Raw genomic sequence first — 20,800 nt, 5'->3', positions numbered from 1 at the left:
CCTTTCAGTTCTAGGGTTCTAGGAACTCTCTGTTGTAGTCTCGTAAGACCATGGGAACTCACAGCACGGCTCTGCATGGGGCAGGAGTGTAGGAAGATCGCTCCTGCCCTGCGTCACCGCTAGACCACCAGGTAAGGTCCATGCTCCTGGGGCAGATGCTCGCCTCCAGCGCCTCCAATCGCACCCCTCCACCAATGATGACCCCCCCCCCTCCGCCTCCTTCAATTGCCTCCCTCCTCATCCCGATCCAAGTCCCGGGACTGTTTTTGTTTTTTTTTTTTACGCGGGCTGCCAATGAGCGATTCTCGAGGGGGGGGGGCCCTGAGGGGAAAAAAACCACAAATAATAGAAACCGCAAATATCGAAACTGCAAATAGGGAGGGGGAAGTGTAGTTTGATGAAGGCTGAGACCAAGTTGTATTTTATAGTGATAAGAGGAGGTGGAGGCTGAAAGGGACAACCCTCTTGTAGGGACAGGGAGGGAATCCTGAATCTTTGCAGGAAGTGAAACCAACTTGGCGAGAGACTTATGGCACTGATCCCAGTGCAACTTTAGGTGCAACTGTAAAGGCCTCATGTGGAATCTTGCATTCGGCACTATGGATATCAAGGTTGCCATGTGACCCAGGAGATGTAGATTGGTGTGAGCTGGCAGAAAAGGTCCACCAGAACAATGATGGACTGATATCTGTCTCGAGGAAAATAAGCCCTTGCAGTGTCTGTCTCTAGCAGAGCTCTGATAAACGTGAAGGAGCGAGTTGGAGTCAGATTGGATTTTTGGAAGTTGATGATAAACCTTAGAGACCAGAGGATTCGAACTGTGGTCTGAATAAAGAGTAGTAACTGGTCCTTTGAGTGAACTACTAGAAGCCAATCGTCCAAATAAGAGACTACCCTGTGGTGTTGCTTTTGCAGATGAGCTGCTACCACCACTAGGCACTTTGTGAATACTCTCGGTGCCGCCAAAAGGCTGGACATTGCATTGAAAATGTTGATTCAGAATGAAGCGAAGGAAGTGCCAGTAGGAAGGATGAATTGGAATGTGAGTGCATGCATCCTTGAAGTCTAGGGCGACTATCCAGTCGTATTGCTGTTAAGAAAGGAAGAATTACTGGAAGAGAAATCATCCTGAACTTCTCTTTGTTTAGGTAGGCATTGAGGGACCTGAGGTTGAGAATGGGATGAAGGCCTTGTGTTTTCTTGGGAAAAAGAAAAAAACTGGGAGTAGAATCCTTGATTCGCTTGAACACTTGGAACCTGCTCGATGGCATTGTTGTTGAGCAGAGAGCCCTGGAAGGGCCCGGAGGCTGGGAGGGTATGAAGTTGTGAAGGAAACTGAGGACGTACCCCTGGGAAACTATGCTGAGAACCCACTGATCTGTTGTGATGGCCAGCCAAGCTGAAATAAATTGTGTTAGCTGCCCCCTCCACTGGTAGATGGTCAAAAACTGGGACTAGGTTTAAGCACAGGAAGCTGAGGTGTAGGTGACTGTTTCCTGTCTCTCAAGCACTGCTTCTAGGTGTAAAGAGAAAGCTGTGATCTCTGAAGAGCAGTGCAGCTATACAGAATAAACCTGCACCAAGGATAATACTGCTGAAAAAACTGCTGATGAAACGCTCTTCGATAAGAATATGAAGAAGGGCGTCCAAACTGTTGGAAATGATCTGAAGAATGTACTGAGAGCTCTCTACTAGCTGAGGAATCCTCTTTAAGTTGAGTCAAAGTTGCCTGCACCTTCTCACCAAAAAGACTGTCTCCTAAGCAGGGAGCATCCGCCAATCTGTCATGGAGATCCTCTCTAAGATCTCATGCTCGCAGCCATGCTGAGCGCCTGGCTGCTATGGCCATTGCCGCAGTACGAAATGTCATGTAATAAGCATCATAGTTGGTTTTAATCAAATGGTATGTAGATTTCTGGTATCGCTTCTGGAGGGGCAGAATCTAATTGCTGAAATATAGAATGTAGAAAATGGCGAATTTACAACCGATAAGCAATGATTTTTGATGAAAGCATGGATCCTTGATAGACTTTGCGGTCCATGGAGTCAAGGAGGCGAAGATCCTTCCCTGGGGGTGCTGACAACAACCCCATTGAAGCCTTAGCCTTTTTAATAGCTGATTCTGATACCATTGATTGATGAAGTAGCTGCGGTAGGTTGTGCCCAGGTGCAGCTTGAATCTTGTACTTCAGCTCTAGACACTTAAGACGCCGTGGAAACTGATAGGGGCTTTTGCCAATTTGTCAACTAAAGGTGTTGAAGGACTTGATGTACCGGAACAGCTACTTTTCTCTTTTGTTTTGTTTTTTTAATTCTATGAAGAGAAGAATGAGCTGACTGACAGGAACAGTCAAAGAAAAACTGACAGCAGAGGGGAGGGGCTCTGGGTGTAGGGACTCCTCACATGCCCAGTAAGCCAAAAGCTTATTTAGCTAGGGGAGAGCACCGGCACAAAGGCTCAGTCACAGGACTTCACCAACAAGTGTGCCTGCATATCCCTTGCTTGTCTCCAGAGAAATTCCCTAACCTCCATTTGTTCTGTTTTGTCTGTTTTATTTAGATTGTAAGCTCTATTGAGCAGGGATTGTCTTTTACATGTTTAATGTACAGCACTGCATACATTTAGCAGCGCTACAGAAGTAGTAGTAGTAAATCATATTCAAGTTGTAGCTGTAAGAAGGGTTTGACTTCATTTGATTAGGAAACCAAATATTATATCATTTTTCCTATTAGGACAGTTTATAGGATTTTTTTGTCTATTAAGATATTAGTATTATTCCAAATAATCATATTGTAGCTGATATTGTAATAAATAGTACTTGAAGAAATTTATACTTAAATATGTTTTTGTGCTGCCTCAGGTTACTGTATGTGTGTTCATATATACAAATGCACACACTATAAGGGGAAGGTGGGGGGAATAGATAAGCGCACCCACCTTTTCCAAACCCTTTTAGTACATCATGAATGGTTACTGCCCTATCCATGGAGCCCCTTTATTACAATGCACTGGGATAGGCACCTTGAATCTCTTAAAGAGAGGAAGAGATAATGGCTACTGTGGATGGGCAGACTAGATGAGTCATTTGGCCTTTATCTGCCATCATGCTTCTATGTTACAACCTCTCCCTCAGATCAGTAGCTTGAGAAATAAGGTACTGTATACCCCCCTGCCAAAACACACATCAAGTTTTTTTTTTTTTTTGTATATAATTTTTATTCATTTTCAAATTTTACATGAAGTGTACAAAATATTGAAATACAATTAATGAATACACAATATCACTTTTATATCTAATACATAATATTCTAAGTATATTTTTATCCCCTCTCCCTCCCCCCTCCCTTCTAGTACTTTCCAATCATTCATTACATATTGTATATCATATTATAGCATATTTTGTAAAAATTATTTTCACTACCCCCCCTCCATGTGTGTCACAAAGAAAATATTGAAAAGAAGAAAAGAAGAAGAGAAATTCAGCTATTCATTCATTACAATATTTTGTCAATGGCCCCCATATTTTTATAAATTTAGTATATGTCCCTCTTTGTATCAAACCATAAGAAATGCAAATTCTTCCTACAGGCAATCAGTAATAGATGCTAGGTACTCACCTGATGTTTCTGTTTTAATTACAAGAGCTTTAGACATCTCATGTCCCTCCAGAGAACTGGCCATCAAGTTGTCATCGCCTGTGGACAGAACAGCACACACCAGGTTGGTCTTACTTGAACAAGGGTATGAAAACATCCATGAGCCTTTTTTCAGGATTTTGTTCAAAACATGTTATATTCTGGTACTGTAGTTATCTCCCTGTTACAAAAGAGCTTATAATCTAAGTCTCTTCCACTTAGGGCAAGAGGGACATTTCTATCACTCCAAAAACTAAAGCAGCCTCAGCAATGAAAGAAAACATTGGTATGTACAACTTCCATCATGTTATCAGCTCTACAACAATATCATGTCACATCTTTAAAAACAAAGTGGTCCACATTTCATAGTCAATAGGAAACCAAATTATTTCACTTTCTTCCTATGTTCTCTCTTGCTTACCTCTCTCCTGCCCTGGAGTTTCTGTTCCATTCACAGCAATCTTCTGGACCATGCCAGAAGCATAGATGCCAGCTTTGATGCTTTGACCTACCTGACCCACAGATGGGCCAGTATTTTTGTCTCCTGCTGCCAGCAATGCTTTCCGACTCAGGTCAATCAGTTCTCGGCCAAAGAAAGCCTCCTGCAGTTGATGGAAACACAGAACGGATCATGAAACAAGAAATGATATCAAGGTACAAAGAAATCATATTTGCAAAATGTCTATGCAAGCCAGAACATTACAACCATGCCAGACATATGTGGACCTCAAAGGGCAAGTGCATGTCTACTGGTTTTCACCATACCCTACTGAAGTACTCAGAGGTGAATGGATGCACATGCATTAGCAGGTCTAAAACTGGTTTTGTTTCAGTTTCTAAAGCTTCTGTTCCAAACAGTTTTTTTTTCTGCTAGGGAGACTCGTATGTCACGGGGCAAGTGCTGTACTCTCAAACCTGAAGATATGTAGGGAACATATCCTCCAACTTGCTCTTCTTCCTTCCACGTCTCTTCTTCTTATCATCCACTTCTGCAATGCTGGACTCTATAGTTCCCTCTACCACAGGATCTGCAGATGAAGCTAGAGAAAGCAGCCTCATTACATATAGCCTCCAGAAATACATAAAGTACACAGAATTGCTGATTTATTTTGTATCCCATGGGTGAGGGGACTGAATCAACAATATTCCTAAAATCTAATCATACCCTCTTCGGGATGCATCTCTGTGTTCAAGCTTTCTCGGCATGCTTCCAGCAGTGCAGCCAAGCCTTTCTTTGTTCGTGTGTGAGATTTCCGCTGCCGCACCATGAAACCACCAATACCTTCAGGAAAAACATATTTAAAATCCAAGCTCATTATTTCCACATTTGTACCCTCAATGAGGCCTATATCTTTTCACATTCTAACTGAATATTCTCTCATGGACTTCCTCTTTCTCAAACTGTTATTTGATGAAAACTTGAATACTCGAATATAAGTCGAGACCCCCAATCCCCCCCCCCTCAAAGGAGGAAAAAAATAAAAATAAAAAAAATAAAATAAAATGGTTGACTCGAATATAAGACGGGGGCTTAATATTCAAGTGCCATGCCCTGCACCCAGTGTCCTCTCCCTCATGCCCTCCCCTTCCAGGCTCTGCACTAAGACCCCTTCCCTCCCTGCCCTGCAAGGCTCTGCACCCAGTCCCCTTCCCTCCCAGGCTCTGCACCCAGCCCTCTTCCCCCCCTTCCCTACCAGGCTATGCAGCCAGTCCCCCTCACTACTTGCCAGGCTCTGCACTGCACCCTGTCCCCTCTCTCTGCTAGGCTCTAGGCCCTGCACCTTGTCCCCTCTCCCTGCTAGACTCTGCACCCTGTCCCACCTTCTCTTCCACTTCTAGTGGTCTAGTGGTAGGCCGGGCCAGGAGAGATTCCTCCCGTCTCCTGACCTGGCCGATGCAAATAGCAATGTTACTTACCGTAACAGTTGTTATCCAGGGACAGCAGGCAGCTATTCTCACTAGTGGGTGATGTCATCCGACAGAGCCCCGATACGGACATCTTGCAAGCATGTCTTGCTTGAAGAAACTCAGAAGTTTCGAGATGCCCGCACCGCGCATGCGCCAGTGCCTTCCCGCCCGATGGTCCGGACGCGTCTCCTCAGTTCAGGTAGCTAGCAGAGAAGCCAACCCAGGGGAGGTGGGTGGGACGTGAGAATAGCTGCCTGCTGTCCCTGGATAACAACTGTTACGGTAAGTAGCATTGCTTTATCCCAGGACAAGCAGGCAGGTATTCTCACTAGTGGGTGACCTCCAAGCTAACCTCAATGGGATGGAGGGAGAGTTGGCAACTTAGGAGAACAAATTTTGTAACACAGTTTGGCCAAACTGCCCATCCCGTCTGGAGAAAGTATCCAGACAATAATGAGAGGTGAACATATGAACCGAGGACCAAGTGGCAGCCCTACAAATCTCCTCAATCGGTGTCGATCTGAGGAAGGCTACAGAGGCTGCCATTGCTCTGACCCTATGGGCTGTGACCTTACAGGGAAGGGGTAATCCAGCCTGGGCATAGCAGAAAGAGATACAAGCCGCCATCCAGTTGGAGATGGTGCACTTCGATACAGGTCGTCCCAACTTGTTTGGATCAAAGGAGACGAAAAGTTGAGGAGCAGTTCTGTGTGATTTGGTGCGATCCAAGTAGAAAGCCAAAGCACGTTTACAGTCCAGAGTGTGAAGAGCTGATTCTCCAGGATGAGAATGAGGCTTTGGAAAGAACACTGGAAGCACAATGGATTGGTTGAGGTGAAATTCAGAGACCACTTTAGGCAGGAATTTCGGGTGAGTGCGGAGGACCACCTTGTAATGATGGAATACTGTGAAAGGTGGGTCTGCCACCAAGGCCTGAAGCTCACTGACCCTGCGAGCAGATGTGAGGGCCACCAGAAAAACCACTTTCCAAGTGAGAAACTTTAGTGGAGCCCTGAGGCTCAAAAGGAGGTTTCATAAGCTGAGAAAGGACAACATTTAGATCCCAAACCACTGAAGGCAGTTTGAGAGGAGGATTGACATGAAAAAGTCCTTTCATAAATCTGGAAACCACAGGATGAGAAGAGAGAGGTTTCCCTTGTAGAGGCTGATGGAAAGCCGCAATAGCACTCAGGTGGACTCATATAGATGTCGACTTGAGACCAGACTGAGACAGATGTAAAAGATAGTCCAAAACAGAGGATAGGGAGGCTCACTGAGGCTCCTTAGAATTGGAAATACACCATGAAGAAAATCTAGTCCATTTTTGGGAGTAGCATTGATGAGTAGCAGGTTTCCTGGAAGCCTCCAAGACATCCCTCACCGCCTGGGAAAACTGGTGCGGAGTTACGTTGAGAGGAACCAAGCTGTCAGGTGGAGAGACTGCAGGTTGGGATGAAGCAGAGACCCCTGATGCTGAGTAAGCAGTGAAGGAAACACTGGAAGTAGGTACGGTTCCCTGCTGCTGAGTTGAAGTAGAAGGGAGAACCAAGGTTGCCTGGGCCACCGAGGAGCTATCAGAATCATGGTGGCATGTTCGGACTTCAGCTTGACCAGAGTCTTTTGAATGAGAGGGAATGGCGGAAACGCATACAGAAAGCGATTCCCCCAATCCAGCAGAAAAGCATCTGCCTCGAGGCGATGAGGAGCGTAGATCCTGGAGCAAAACTGAGGCAGCTTGAAATTGTGGGGAGCCGCAAAGAGGTCTATCTGAGGCGTTCCCCACTGAGCAAAGATCTGATGAAGGGGCTTGGAATGGAGTGTCCATTCGTGAGGCTGGAGAAGACGACTCAGTTTGTCCGCCAAGACATTGTCCCTCCCCTGAATGTAGACAGCTTTGAGGAAGGCGTTGTGGCGAACCGCCCCAATCCCAGACTCTGAGAGCTTCCTGGCAGAGGGAGGCCGAGCCCGTGCCCCCCTGCTTGTTGACATAATACATGGCGACCTGATTGTCGGTGCGAATGAGGACCACCATGTCGTGAAGCAGATGTTGAAAAGCTTGAAGAGCATTGAAGATGGCTCTGAGCTCCAGAAGATTGATTTGATGGAGTCGGTCCGCACAGGTCCAGAATCCCTGAGTGCGAAGCCCATCCAGATGCCCTCCCCAGGCATAGGTCGAGGAATCGGTTGTGAGAACCTTCTGGTGGGGAGGAGAATGAAACAGCAAACCTCTGGATAGATTCGAAGAGGTCATCCACCAGAGTAGAGACTGCCGAAGAGCAGGAGTGACTGTGATGTGTCGAGTCAACGGATCCGACACCTGAGTCCACTGAGATGCCAGGGTCCACTGAGGAATTTTGAGGTGGAGTCTGGCAAACGGCGTCACATGAACTGTAGAGGCCATGTGGCCCAGGAGGACCATCATGTGTCTCGCTGAGATGGTCTGGCGAGAAGACACAGACTGGCAGAGATGAAGGAGAGCATCCATGCGCTGAGGAGGAAGGAATGCTCTGAGACGTACGGTATCCAGGACAGCCCCAATGAAGGGAAGAGACTGGGTCGGCTGTAGATGAGACTTGGGAAAGTTGATCTCGAATCCCAAACTCTGCAGGAACAGAATCGTTGACAGGGTCGCTGAGATGACCCCTGAGGCCGAGGGAGCCTTGATCAGCCAGTCGTCGAGGTAGGGGAATACCTGAAGACCTTGGTTCCGGAGGGCCGCGGCCACCACCACCAGACATTTGGTGAAGACTCTGGGGGACGAAGACAGGCCGAATGGAAGCACTCGATACTGCAGATGGAGATGTCCCACCCGAAATCTGAGGAACTTGCGAGAGGCCGGATGAATGGGAATATGAGTGTAGGCCTCCTTGAGATCCAGAGAGCATAACCAGTCGTTCTGCTCGAGGAGGGGGTAGAGAGAAGCAAGTGTCAGCATGCGAAACCTCTCTTTGACTAGGAATTTGTTGAGGACCCTGAGGTCCAAAATGGGTCGCAGGTCGCCCGTCTTCTTCGGAACAAGGAAGTACCGGGAGTAAAACCCCTGGTTCAGTTGGTCCGTCGGGACCGGCTCTACGGCACGAAGCCGTAGCAAAGCCTGAGCTTCCTGAAGAAGGGCGGTCTGAGTCAAGTTGGAAGGATACTCTCTTGGAGGGTGGTCCGGAGGGACCCGATGGAAATGAAGAGAGTATCCTTCCTTGATGATAGTAAGGACCCAGAGGTCGGTTGTTATGGCCTCCCAGCGATGATAAAAATGATGGAGGCGCCCTCCGATGGGAAAAACAGGGGGAGGCAGAACGAGGTCGGTTATGCCCTCGACGAGACAGTCAAAAAGGCTGAGTGGTCTTAGGGACAGCAGGCGACTGAGACTTAGGCTGACCCTTCTGGAGAAGCTGTCGCTTCGCCGGTTGCCTCGCAGGTGGAGTTTGCCTCGGCTGATAACGCCGCTGATAAATCAACGGCGGGCGAGAAGGTCGAGACTGCTGAGGCTTAGGCTTCGGCCGAAGGATAGATTGGAAGGACTTTTCGTGGTCAGACAACTTCTTCGTGACAGTCTCGATGGATTTGTCAAAAAGATCCGCCCCAGCACACGGGACGTTCGCCAGGCGGTCCTGAAGATTCGGGTCCATATCAATGGTCCGCAACCAGGCCAACCGGCGCATCGCCACCGAGCAGGCCGCCGCTCGGGCTGAGAGCTCGAACGCATCATAGGCAGATTGCATTAACTGAAGCCGAAGTTGGGACAGCGAAGCAACCACTTCCTCAAACTCAAACCTAGCCTGGGACTCGATGTAGGGTGTGAACTTCCGAAGCACAGGTAGAAAAAATTCCAAGTAGGCTGCAAAGTGGAAATTGTAATTCAGGACTCGAGACGTCATCATCGAATTCTGATAGATGCGTCGACCAAACTTATCCATGGTTCTGCCCTCGTGGCCCGGAGGCACTGAAGCATAGAACTGGCCAGGATGAGATCGCTTGAACAAGGATTCGACCAGGAGGGACTGGTGAGAAAGCCGAGGACCCTCGAAGCCTTTATGATGCACCGTGCGGTACCGCGCATCCAATTTGCCAGGGACCGCAGGGATAGAGTAAGGAGACTCGAAGCATCGCATGAAGGTCTGGTCGAGGAGCTTGTGCAGGGGAAGCCGCAAGGACTCTGCCGGAGGACGGGGCAAGTGCATGGTATCGAGGTACTCCTTGGAATATCGAGACCCAGCATCGAGAGTAATGTCCATGTCATCTGCCATCTGCCTGAGGAACGATGAAAAGGACAGTTGGTCCGCCATCGCCGGTCTGCGAGACGGACTAGAAGAAGAAGAGGCTTCAGGCTCCAGAGAGGCCTGCGAGCAACAGGACGAGTAGAAAACCTCGGGGTCCTCGAACTCCGGGCCCGGAGGAGGAGACCCAGTCGAAGCAGCATACCCCAACCGAGGCAATTTCTTCTGAGGCAAGACGGTCGAGTGCCGAGAGGAATGCTTCGAAGAATGTCTGGATCGATGCCCCTCTCGATGCCTGGAAGGGGATCGAGCCCGTCTGTGAGAAACTGGGTCAGACGCCTCCAAGGAGCAGATCGGACTCGATGCCGTCGATCGCAGAGGCGGAAGAGTCGGCGCCTCCCCCGACGCCGCCCAGGCTTGATAGGGGGTTCGGAAGAACTCGTCCTGCTTCCTGCTATGCCCAGGACTGGGTGGCCCCGAAGGTGGACGCCACACTGAGTCATGGGGCGGAGTAATCGGTTCCAAGGGAGGCAGGTCACTAAACGAGGCTTTCCTCGAGGGGATGGGCTCCAAGGGAGGCATATCACTAAGGGAGGCCCTCCTCGAGGGAATCGGTTCCAAAGGAGGCACAGCACTAACGGAGGACCTCCTCGAGGACCCGGACACCACTCGCGCTCCTCCTCGCCGAGCAACGAGGTCGTGCGGCGAGGAGGAGGAGGAGGAGGAGGGGGCGGTCCACCCCTCGAAGCCGAAGCTGGGAGGTCACCCTGGATGGTGGCAATCAGCCGAGGCCCCATGGTCTGCATGAGCTCCACGAACTGAGCCTCCAGAAGGGACCGCAACGAAGCCGATATGGAGGGATCCGCACCAAAAGGGGGCCCTTCCGCACGGTCTCCGCGCTCCTTCGGTGCTGCGTGCTTCTGCTTGCCAGTCTTCGGCACCTTGAGCACCACCGGTGGAACTGTCGGGGTCGATACCTGCTCCGAGGAGACGGAGGAAGGCACCGGCGCCGAAGCCGGGACCGAAACCGGTGTGAACGATGCCGGTTTCAGGAGGCCCGAAGCAGCCGGGGAGGCAGAGGGCTTCGCAGAAGGAGTCGAAGCACCCGTCGATGTCGAAGCTGCAGGATCCGATGAAGCTTCCATCTTGAACATGGACTCCCACAGCAGACAGCGGCGCTTAAACGCTCTCGCCGTCAGAGTGGAGTAAGGCCGGCACGATTTCGGGAAGTGATCCGGTCCAAGACACTGTAAGCAGCGTCGATGAGGGTCCGTGAGCGAAATCGCACGCTGGCACTTGCTACAATTTTTAAACCCGGTAATCGGCCGGGACATAGGCCGGAAAAGCTCCGCCGCAAGATCGAAGGCGCGGGGCCCCAGCCACGCGGCCGACCCGGTATCGGAAGGAAAATTTTTTTTTTTTGAAAAAAGAAATCAAAGAAAGAAATAAATGCACAGGAGAGCCAAAAGAACTCAACCCGCGGCAAAATAGAAGGCAAAAAAAGAGATTCAATGGGCGCAAATTGAAGATAGACTTCTCAGCTCCGCGGAAGAAAAAGAACTGAGGAGACGCGCCCGGACCATCAGGCGGGAAGGCACTGGCGCATGCGCGGTGCGGGCATCTCGAAACTTCTGAGTTTCTTCAAGCAAGACATGCTTGCAAGATGTCCGTATCGGGGCTCTGTCGGATGACATCACCCACTAGTGAGAATACCTGCCTGCTTGTCCTGGGATAAAATTTTTTACCACCACCACCTCCACCCCTCCCCCCAGTACCTTTTTAGTTGTCCCTGATGGTCCAGCGGTGTATGGGCAGGACTGCGCTCCTCCTTCGAATCGCCGATCGGGGCTCAGGGCTCGAGGTGCACAGGCAAGTCTCGCAAGAACTGGTGGCAGCCATTCTGCTAGCGACGCAGGGTCATTCGGGAGTTCAAGAAGCTCACTCCTGCATTCCTGTATGCCACGAGCCCCAATCGGCGAGTTAAAGGAGGTGCACAGGGCAGGAACGCAGTCCTGTCTATACACTACTGGACCACCAGGGATAACTAAAAAGGTACCGGGGGAAGGGGGGCTGTTAGTAGAAAAGATACGCGGGGGGTGGTTAAAAAAATTATTTGTGTCAACCGGGGCAGGAGACTAAAGGGATCTCTCCTGTCCCAGCCTATTAGAGGCCTACATCAAATCGAGGAGGGGATTGGGTGATGACCCGAATATAGGATGAGACCCTTATTTTTTTTGGCCCCAAAATCTCATCCTATATTCGAGTATATACAGTAAAACACTGCTCTATATGACCAGATAGAATAAAGTCAACAGTCCCACAAACAAAATATAACACCAAATTAGCACCATAAAGATCTTCTACACAACTCCTTTCTTGGTTTAATGCTATAAGAGACACGCGAATAATGCTCATGGTGTCCTAGCTGATAAAGAGGGATTGTCCCCACTGATATACAACAAACACACAACATGGAGGGCTTTGTACGTCAATGCCCACAGTCTGGGAAACAAGATCCTAGACTTGGAAACAGAAATGAGGAATGCCGACCTGGATGTGGTGGCGATATCTGAGACCTGGCTAACTGACTCCCACGGGTGGGACATGGTCATTCCAGGTTACAACTTGCTTCGTCGGGACAGGGAGGGTAAAATGTGGGGTGGTGTAGCATTATATACTAAAGATAACATTAAGGTCACCAGAATCACAGATGTACAGTACACTGTGGAATCCCTTTGGGTAAATTTGGCCAGAGGGAAGGACAAATGCCTGTATCTTGGCGTAGTGTACAGACCTCCAAAACATCAAGATGACCTAGATATGGAACTAATTGGAGATATAGAGAATATCACCTTGCGGGGGGACACAGTATTGGTAGGTGACTTCAACATGCCTGATGTGGATTGGGTCACACTTTCCTCTGCTTCCGGCAGCAGCAGGAAGCTATTAAACTCTTTGAATGGAGCAAGACTCAGGCAACTGGTAATTGAACCAACAAGGGATCAGGCAATTCTGGACCTGGTACTTACCAATGGAGAAAGTATCACAGAGGTCTCGGTGGGTGAAACTTTGGCCTCCAGTGACCACAATATGATATGGTTCAATCTCAGGAAAGGATTCACGAAATCTACCACACTGACCAAGGTCCTTGAGAACACAAACTTCCAAGACATGGGAGACTTCGTTCACTAAGCACTACAAAGCCAAGCAGACACCGACAGCGTGGAAGAAATGTAGTCAACTTTGAAAGCCACCATACAGGAAGCAACAAACCGCTATGTTAAATCAGTGAGCAAACGGAGTAGGAACAACAAGCCACAGTGGTTCTCTACGGAGATCTCGGACCTCATCAAAGAGAAGAAAAAAGCATTTGTCTCTTACAAACAATCAGGGACACAGGACTCTAGAGTAGAATATCTGGCCAAGTCAAGAGCCGTCAAAGCAGCAGTTAGGGAGGCCAAATTCCGCATGGAGGAGTCTCTAGCAAAGAACATCCAGAAAGGGGATAAATCTTTCTTCAGGTATGTCAGTGACAGAAATAAGAACTCGGGCGGGATAGTACGTCTCAGAAAACCAGACGGAGACTATGTGGAGACGGACTTGGATAAAGCACAACTGTTAAATAAATACTTCTGCTCAGTCTTCACCCGCGAGACGCCTGGAATCGGCCCTCAGCCACAAACAAGGGTTAAACCAGTTGACCCGTTTAGTAATTTCAAGTTTACACCCAGCAGTGTCTACTGCGAGCTGTCAAAAATCAAGGTCAACAAGGCAATGGGGCCTGACAACTTACACCCTAGGGTGCTCAGGGAGTTGAGTGATGTCTTGGCGGAACCGCTATCCGCACTCTTCAATCTCTCCCTTAGTACAGGTAACATCCTGATGGACTGGAAGACGGCTAACGTCATTCCACTCCACAAAAAAGGCTCCAGGATGGAGATGGCAAATTACAGACCAGTGAGCCTCACATCAATAGTGAGCAAACTAATGGAAACCCTAATCAAACGCCAATTGGACAGGATCATGGACGAGGAGAATCTACAGGATCCCCGCCAACATGGATTTACTAAAGGGAGATCCTGCCAATCAAACCTGATCAGCTTCTTTGACTGGGTGACGAAGAAGCTGGATGCTGGTGAGTCCCTGGACATTGTCTACCTGGATTTCAGCAAAGCATTTGACAGCGTACCACACCGTAGGTTGCTGAGCAAGTTGAGTTCTTTAGGATTGGGCGACACATTGACCAAATGGGTTGGGAACTGGCTTGGAGGTAGGCTTCAGAGGGTAGTGGTGAATGGCACCCCCTCCAAAATGTCAGAGGTGATAAGTGGAGTGCCACAGGGCTCCGTCCTGGGCCCGATCTTGTTCAACATCTATATAAGAGACTTGACAGAAGGGCTCCGAGGTAGAATAACATTATTCGCCGATGATGCCAAACTAAGCAATGTAGTGAGCAAAAGCACAACAGACAAAATTTCAATGGCAGACGATATGATGCATGACCTACTTCTACTGGAAGGCTGGTCTAGGTCCTGGCAACTTAGTTTCAATGCCAAAAAATGCAAAGTCATGCACCTGGGGAGCCGAAATCCATGCAAGGTTTACACCCTAAATGGCGAGATCCTGACAAGAACTGAAGCGGAAAGAGACTTAGGAGTGATTGTCAGGGAAGACATGAAATCTGCAAACCAAGTGGAGCAAGCTTCATCCAAAGCAAGGCAAATCATAGGCTGCATACGCAGGAGTTTCGTCAGCCGCAAACCGGAAGTCATTATGCCACTGTATAGATCCATGGTGAGACCGCACCTGGAGTACTGTGTGCAATTCTGGAGGCCGCATTACCGCAAGGAGGTGCTGAGACTGGAATCGGTCCAGAGAATGGCCACTAGGATGGTCTCGGGACTCAAGGAGCTCCCGTACGAGGAGCGGTTAGGGAAGTTGCAGCTCTACTCACTCGAGGAACGTAGAGAGAGGGGAGATATGATCGAGACATTCAAGTATCTCACGGGCCACATCGAGGTGGAGGAAGATATCTTCTTTTTCAAGGGTCCCGCGACAACAAGGGGGCATCCGTGGAAAGTCAGGGGCGGAAAACTGCACGGTGACACTAGGAAGTTCTTCTTCACTGAAAGGGTAGTTGATCGCTGGAATAGTCTTCCAATCCAGGTTATTGAGGCCAGCAGCGTGCCAGATTTTAAGGCCAGATGGGATAGACATGTGGGATCTATCCGCAAAGATAAATAGGGAGGGTCAGTAGAGTGGGCAGACTTGATGGGCCGTGGCCCTTATCTGCTGTCTATTTCTATGTTTCTATATACCAAAATCAATTGATTTTTATCTTTTCCAAATAAGAATCCTTTGTGCTTATCCTAGACATTTTTGAATTCTTCTACTGTTTCTATTTTCACCATCTCTGCTGGGAGATTATGACAATCATCTAGCATCTTTTCCACCTTATATCATGACGTCTTGTTCAATAAAAAGGTCTCAAGTTCCAGTCCTCGAGAGTTACAAATAATTTGGGTTGTTAGGATAGACCTAATGAATACGCAACTGAAAAATCTGCAACTCTCTCATGCATATCCAATTAAGGCTATCCTAAAAAAACAAACAAAAAAACCAACCCCACCAAATACTTTGTAGCCCTCCAGAACTAAAGACTGAGCCCATGAACAAAAGGTTTGTTTCTTGCATTGTTACCTACATCTCTCTATCACATTATTGACCCTTCTATTTAGAATACACATCTTAAGATCCTTAAATCTCATTTAATATGAATTTAGGTGTAAAGCCTACATCACTCTGGTAGCCTCTCTAGAGCAGTGTTCTTCAATCTTTTTACACCTATGGACTGGCAGAAATAAAAGAATTATTCTGTGGACCGGCATCGGTCTGCAGTGATTGAAGAACACTGAGCTAAGTCATGGGCCATCTGGAAGCCTTCCCTCTGATGTTGCGATATCAGAGAGAAGGCTTCCAGTTCAGGTGCAGGACGTGCATAGGAGCCGCTGCCCGTGGCTTTGTGCAGGGTCGGTGAGGAAGAGGGAGCCGGGCTGAAAATAATGCCCAATCAGTCGCACCGTGAACCGGTGACTGAAGAACACTGTTTTGGACCTGATGCACATGCTGGCCCTGTGGACCGGCAGGAAATTTCTGTGGACCGGCATTGGTCCATGGACCGGTGGTTGAAGAACACTGCTCTAGACCACTGTTGGAGATGTAACTTCCAGAACTGAATACTGTCTTGCAGTAAAAGCTGCAAATTGACACCTTACCAACAGATGCTGCTGTCAGTGCAGCTGGGGGCCAAGGCCAGAATTCTACTAGGGCAGAGAAAGGTGAGAAGATAGCACAGTTACTTACCGTAACAGGTGTTATCCAGGGACAGCAGGCATATATTCTCACATGTGGGTGACGTCATCTACGGAGCCCCAGCGCGGACAGCTTTTCAAGCAAACTTGATTGAAGTTTCAAGTTTGCACACTGCACCACGCATGTGCTAGCCTTCCTGCCCACTAGAGGGCGCATCTCCACCTCGTGGTCCTCAGTTCCATATCAAGCAAAGAAGCCATCCCCGGGGAGGTGGGCGGGTTGTGAGAATATATGCCTGCTGTCCCTGGATAACACCTGTTACGGTAAGTAACTGTGCTTTATCCCAGGACAAGCAGGCATGATATTCTCACATGTGGGTGACCTCCAAGCCAACCAAAAAAGGGCAGGAGGGAGGATGGCAATTAGGAAAACAGGTTACGTAACACCGACTGGCCAAACCGGCCGTCGCTTCTGGACAAAGTGTCCAGACAGTAGTGGGAGGTGAACGTATGAACCGAAGACCAAGTGGCAACTTTACATATGTCCTCCACAGGAGTAGAACGGAGGAACGCAACAGAAGCTGCCATCGCCCGGACCTTATGCCCTGTGACTCGACCCGGAAGCGTAAGACCAGCCTGAGCGTAGCAAAAAGAAATACAAGCGGCCAGCCAGTTTGACAAGGTGCGCTTGGAAACAGGGTGTCCTAGACGATTAGGATCAAAGGACAAAAACAATTGAGCAACCTTCCGATGAGATTTGGTACGTTGGAGATAAAAGGCCAACGCCCTCTTACAGTCAAGCGTGTGAAGTGCCGCCTCACCTGGATGAGAGTGGGGCTTCGGGAAGAACACCGGAAGAACAATAGACTGATTGAGGTGGAAATCAGATACAATCTTAGGTAAAAATTTAGGATGGGTGCGTAGAACCACCTTGTCATGATGAAACACAGTAAAAGGCGGGTCCGCAACCAGAGCCTGCAGCTCACTAATCCTACGAGCAGACGTGAGCGCAATCAAAAAGATCACCTTCCAAGTGAGAAACTTAAGAAGGGACTTGTCAATAGGCTCAAAAGGGGGTTTCATCAGCTGAGCCAAGACCACATTAAGATCCCAAACCACAGGAGGGGGCTTCAGAGGAGGATTAACATTCACTAGGCCCCTCATGAACCGAACCACCAGAGGATGAAGAGAGAGGGATCGCCCCTCTAGTTGCCGGTGGAAAGCAGCAATCGCACTAAGATGCACCCTAATAGAAGACGTCTTCAGCCCAGACTTGGACAAATGCAACAAATATTCCAGAACCGAGGACACCGGAACCGAACTCGGATCCAGCCTGTGCGAGGAACACCAGGATGAAAATCTGGTCCACTTCTGGGAGTAACAAAGCCAAGTCGAGACCTTGCGCGAGGCTTCCAACACCTCCCTGACCGCCGAAGTCAGGGGGAAAGGAACCAAGCCGTCAGATGTAAGGACTGAAGATTGGGATGCAGCAGCGAACCCCGACTCTGAGACAGCAGAGAGGGAAAAACAGGCAGAAGTAGAGGTTCCCTGACACTGAGTTGAAGGAGCAGGGAAAACCAGTGCTGACGAGGCCAACGAGGCGCAATGAGAATCATAGTGGCTCTGGACGATTTCAGATGAACCAGGGTCCTCAAGATCAGAGGGAAAGGAGGAAACGCATAGAGAAACCTCTCTCCCCAGTCGAGAAGAAAGGCATCGGCCTCGAGACGGTCCGGGAAGTACATCCGCGAACAAGGGGCAGTTTGTGAGTCTCCGGAGAAGCAAACAGATCCACCTGAGGAGTCCCCCAGCGGTCGAAGACCTCGCGCAGCACTCGGGAGTTGAGTGACCACTCGTGCGGCTGAAGGAGACGACTGAGTTTGTCGGCCAGACAATTGTCCTCTCCCTGAATATAAACCGCCCGCAGGAAGATGTTCTGGGAGACCGCCCATTCCCAAAGGCGCAGCGCTTCCTGACATAGGGACCAAGAGCCCGTCCCCCCTTGCTTGTTTACATAATACATCGCCACCTGGTTGTCCGTCCGCACGAGCACTACTTGATCGTGCAGTAGGTGGCAGAAAGCTCGAGCAGCCAGAAAAATGGCACGAAGCTCCAACACATTGATGTGACAAAGACGGTCCTCGGCCGACCATAGACCCTGCGTTCGCAGACCGTCGAGATGTGCCCCCCACGCGTATTCCGAGGAGTCCGTGGTCAGGACCTTGCGACACGGAGGAACGAGAAACAGCAAACCCCCTGAAAGACTGGAAGAGTTGGTCCACCAACGGAGCGAGTGTCTCAAAGAAGGAGTCACTGTTATCGGACAAGAGACTGGGTCGCGATCCTGCCGCCATTGAGAGGCCAGAGTCCACTGAGGAAGCCTCAGATGCAAGCGGGCGAAGGGAGTGACGTGGACCGTCGATGCCATGTGGCCCAGAAGGATCATCATACGCTGAGCCGACACCACGGATCGCCCCAAAACCTGGCGACTTAACCGAAGCAAGGCCTCCCGCCGAGGAGGGGGGAGGAAAGAGCGGAGGCGAACCGTGTCCAGCACGGCTCCGATAAACTGGAGAGACTGAGCCGGGCACAACTGAGACTTGGGAAAGTTCACTTCGAACCCTAGACGTTGAAGTAAGATGATAGTCTGTTGGGTCGCTAAGATAACTCCCTCCTTGGTCGGGGCCTTGATCAGCCAATCGTCCAGGTAGGGAAAGACCTGTAGCCCCCGAGAGCGCAGGGCCGCCGCGACTACCACCATACACTTTGTGAATTCCCGAGGGGACGACGCCAGACCAAAGGGAAGGACCCGATACTGAAGGTGCAAATCTCCCACTTGGAACCGTAAGAACTTGCGGAAAGCGGGATGCACCGGAACATGGGTATATGCTTCCTTCAAGTCCAGGGAGCACATCCAATCCCCTTCCTCCAACAGGGGGTACAAAACCGGAAGCGATAACATACGGAACTTCTCCCGGACCAGGAACTTGTTGAGCTTCCGGAGGTCCAAAATGGGGCGCAAATCCCCGGTCTTTTTCGGGACCAAAAAGTAACGGGAGTAAAAACCCCGACCCCGCTGGTCGAGAGGGACAAGCTCCACTGCCCGTAGGCTCAACAAGGCCCTGGCCTCGACCAGGAGAAGGGCCAACTGGCTCCGATTGGACGGGCAAGCGCTGGGTGGCATATCTGGAGGCTGCGCTAAGAAGTTGAGCGAATAGCCCTCGGAGATGGTCCGGAGCACCCATGCGTCGGATGTAATCTCGGTCCAAGCCCCGTAAAAGGACCTGAGTCGACCCCCGATGGGGAGGGGGTCCGGCGATACTGCGGAGGGGGCCCGCCCCCAACCGCACATCCCGTCAAAAGGACGGCGCCGGCTTGGATGCTCCCTGCGCTGGGGGTTTAGACTGACCTCCCCTACCCTGTTGGGGTGGGCGTCGGGGCGGAGGTCTCGAGAAGGCCGGCGTAGATTTCTGCGGGTATCTTCTCGGGGGTTGCCGAAAAGGTTTTTGCGGCAGGGCCCTAGGTTTAGGGCGGACCAGGGAGGCAAGAGAGCGCTCCTGCTCCGACAGACGTTTGGTCGCCGCCTCCAAGGAGTCGTCAAACAACTCAGAACCCACGCAGGGCAAATTCGCCAAACGCTCCTGCAGGTTGGGGTCCATCTCGAGGGTACGGAGCCACGCCAGCCGGCGCATAGCCACCGCACAGGCCGATACCCTCGAGGCGAGTTCAAAGGCGTCGTACACAGCATGGAATAGGTACAGGCGCAGTTGAGAGAGATTTGACATAAAGGTGACGAACCGTTCCCTATGGGAATCAGGTATGACGTCCCGATAACTGGGGAGGTCCTTCACCATGTTACGCAAGTACGAAGAAAATGCAAAGGCGTAATTTAGGACCCTCGTCGCCATCAGAGAGTTAGCGTAGAGGCGACGACCAAATTTGTCGAGGGTCCGCCCTTCCCTCCCAGGTGGGACCGCTGCAGACACCCTGGAAGGTTGCGTCCTCTTGAGCGCCGACTCCACCAGGAGCGATTGGTGAGAGAGTTGTGCCCTCTCGAACCCCTTAGGAGGAATGGTCCGGTATTTCGACTCCATCTTAGACGGCACCACCGTGACCGTAAGAGGGGCTTCCAAATTCCTGAGGAAGGTCTGATGAAGGACCTTATTCAGCGGAAGGCGAGGGGATTCCCTTGGGGGAGTAGGAAGATCCTGCTCCTCCAAAAACTCTTTGGTGTAATGGGAACCTGCCAACAAGTCCAAGCCCAAAGCACCCGCCATATCCTGCACAAACCTGGAGAATGACGAAGGTCTGGCAGGCGGAGAAGGGGTCCGAGATCTCCCCGCCGAGCAGAAGGGGGAGGCCTCGCGGGAGTACCTCGGCTCTCTACCCGACCCCGATCCCCATGAGGCTCGCTCCCGGGACCTCGAGGGGGTCGGGGACCGGTCATGTCTGTAGGAACCCTTGGGGGAACCCCCCGGGGTACGAGGTACCGAGGCCCGTCCCTTCCGCCCCGGCGAAGAGGCACGGGAACTCTCTCTGACAGGGGAGCGAAAAAGACTAGGGTTATCCAGGCGGAGCTCCGAGACCTGTAAGGTCTCGCCCCCGAGCGGCGACGAGCGACCGCGCCTCCGAGGCGAGGCCCGAGATCGCTTGGCCTTCCTCGAACGGCGCCTCGCCCGAGGCCTGCCCGAAGGCGAGGAGCCTCGCAAGGACCTCGAGGAAGAAGTGGAC

General features: G+C 50.5%; 1 protein-coding gene across 1 annotated transcript in view; it reads right to left on the bottom strand.

The window, feature by feature from the left end:
- The window catches only part of LOC117357250 (histone-lysine N-methyltransferase 2D-like), a 468,534-nt gene that overhangs the window by 287,001 nt on the left and 160,733 nt on the right, over window positions 1–20,800 (bottom strand). Inside the window, 4 exon segments of the mRNA XM_033937621.1 lie at window positions 3,619–3,696; window positions 4,058–4,238; window positions 4,552–4,676; window positions 4,802–4,918. Coding sequence (XP_033793512.1) covers window positions 3,619–3,696; window positions 4,058–4,238; window positions 4,552–4,676; window positions 4,802–4,918 — 501 coding nt within the window.

The sequence above is a fragment of the Geotrypetes seraphini genome, chromosome 3 (genome assembly GCF_902459505.1).
Source record: "Geotrypetes seraphini chromosome 3, aGeoSer1.1, whole genome shotgun sequence".
Lineage (NCBI taxonomy): Eukaryota > Metazoa > Chordata > Amphibia > Gymnophiona > Dermophiidae > Geotrypetes > Geotrypetes seraphini.
This window is presented reverse-complemented; position numbering and strand designations above follow the sequence as displayed.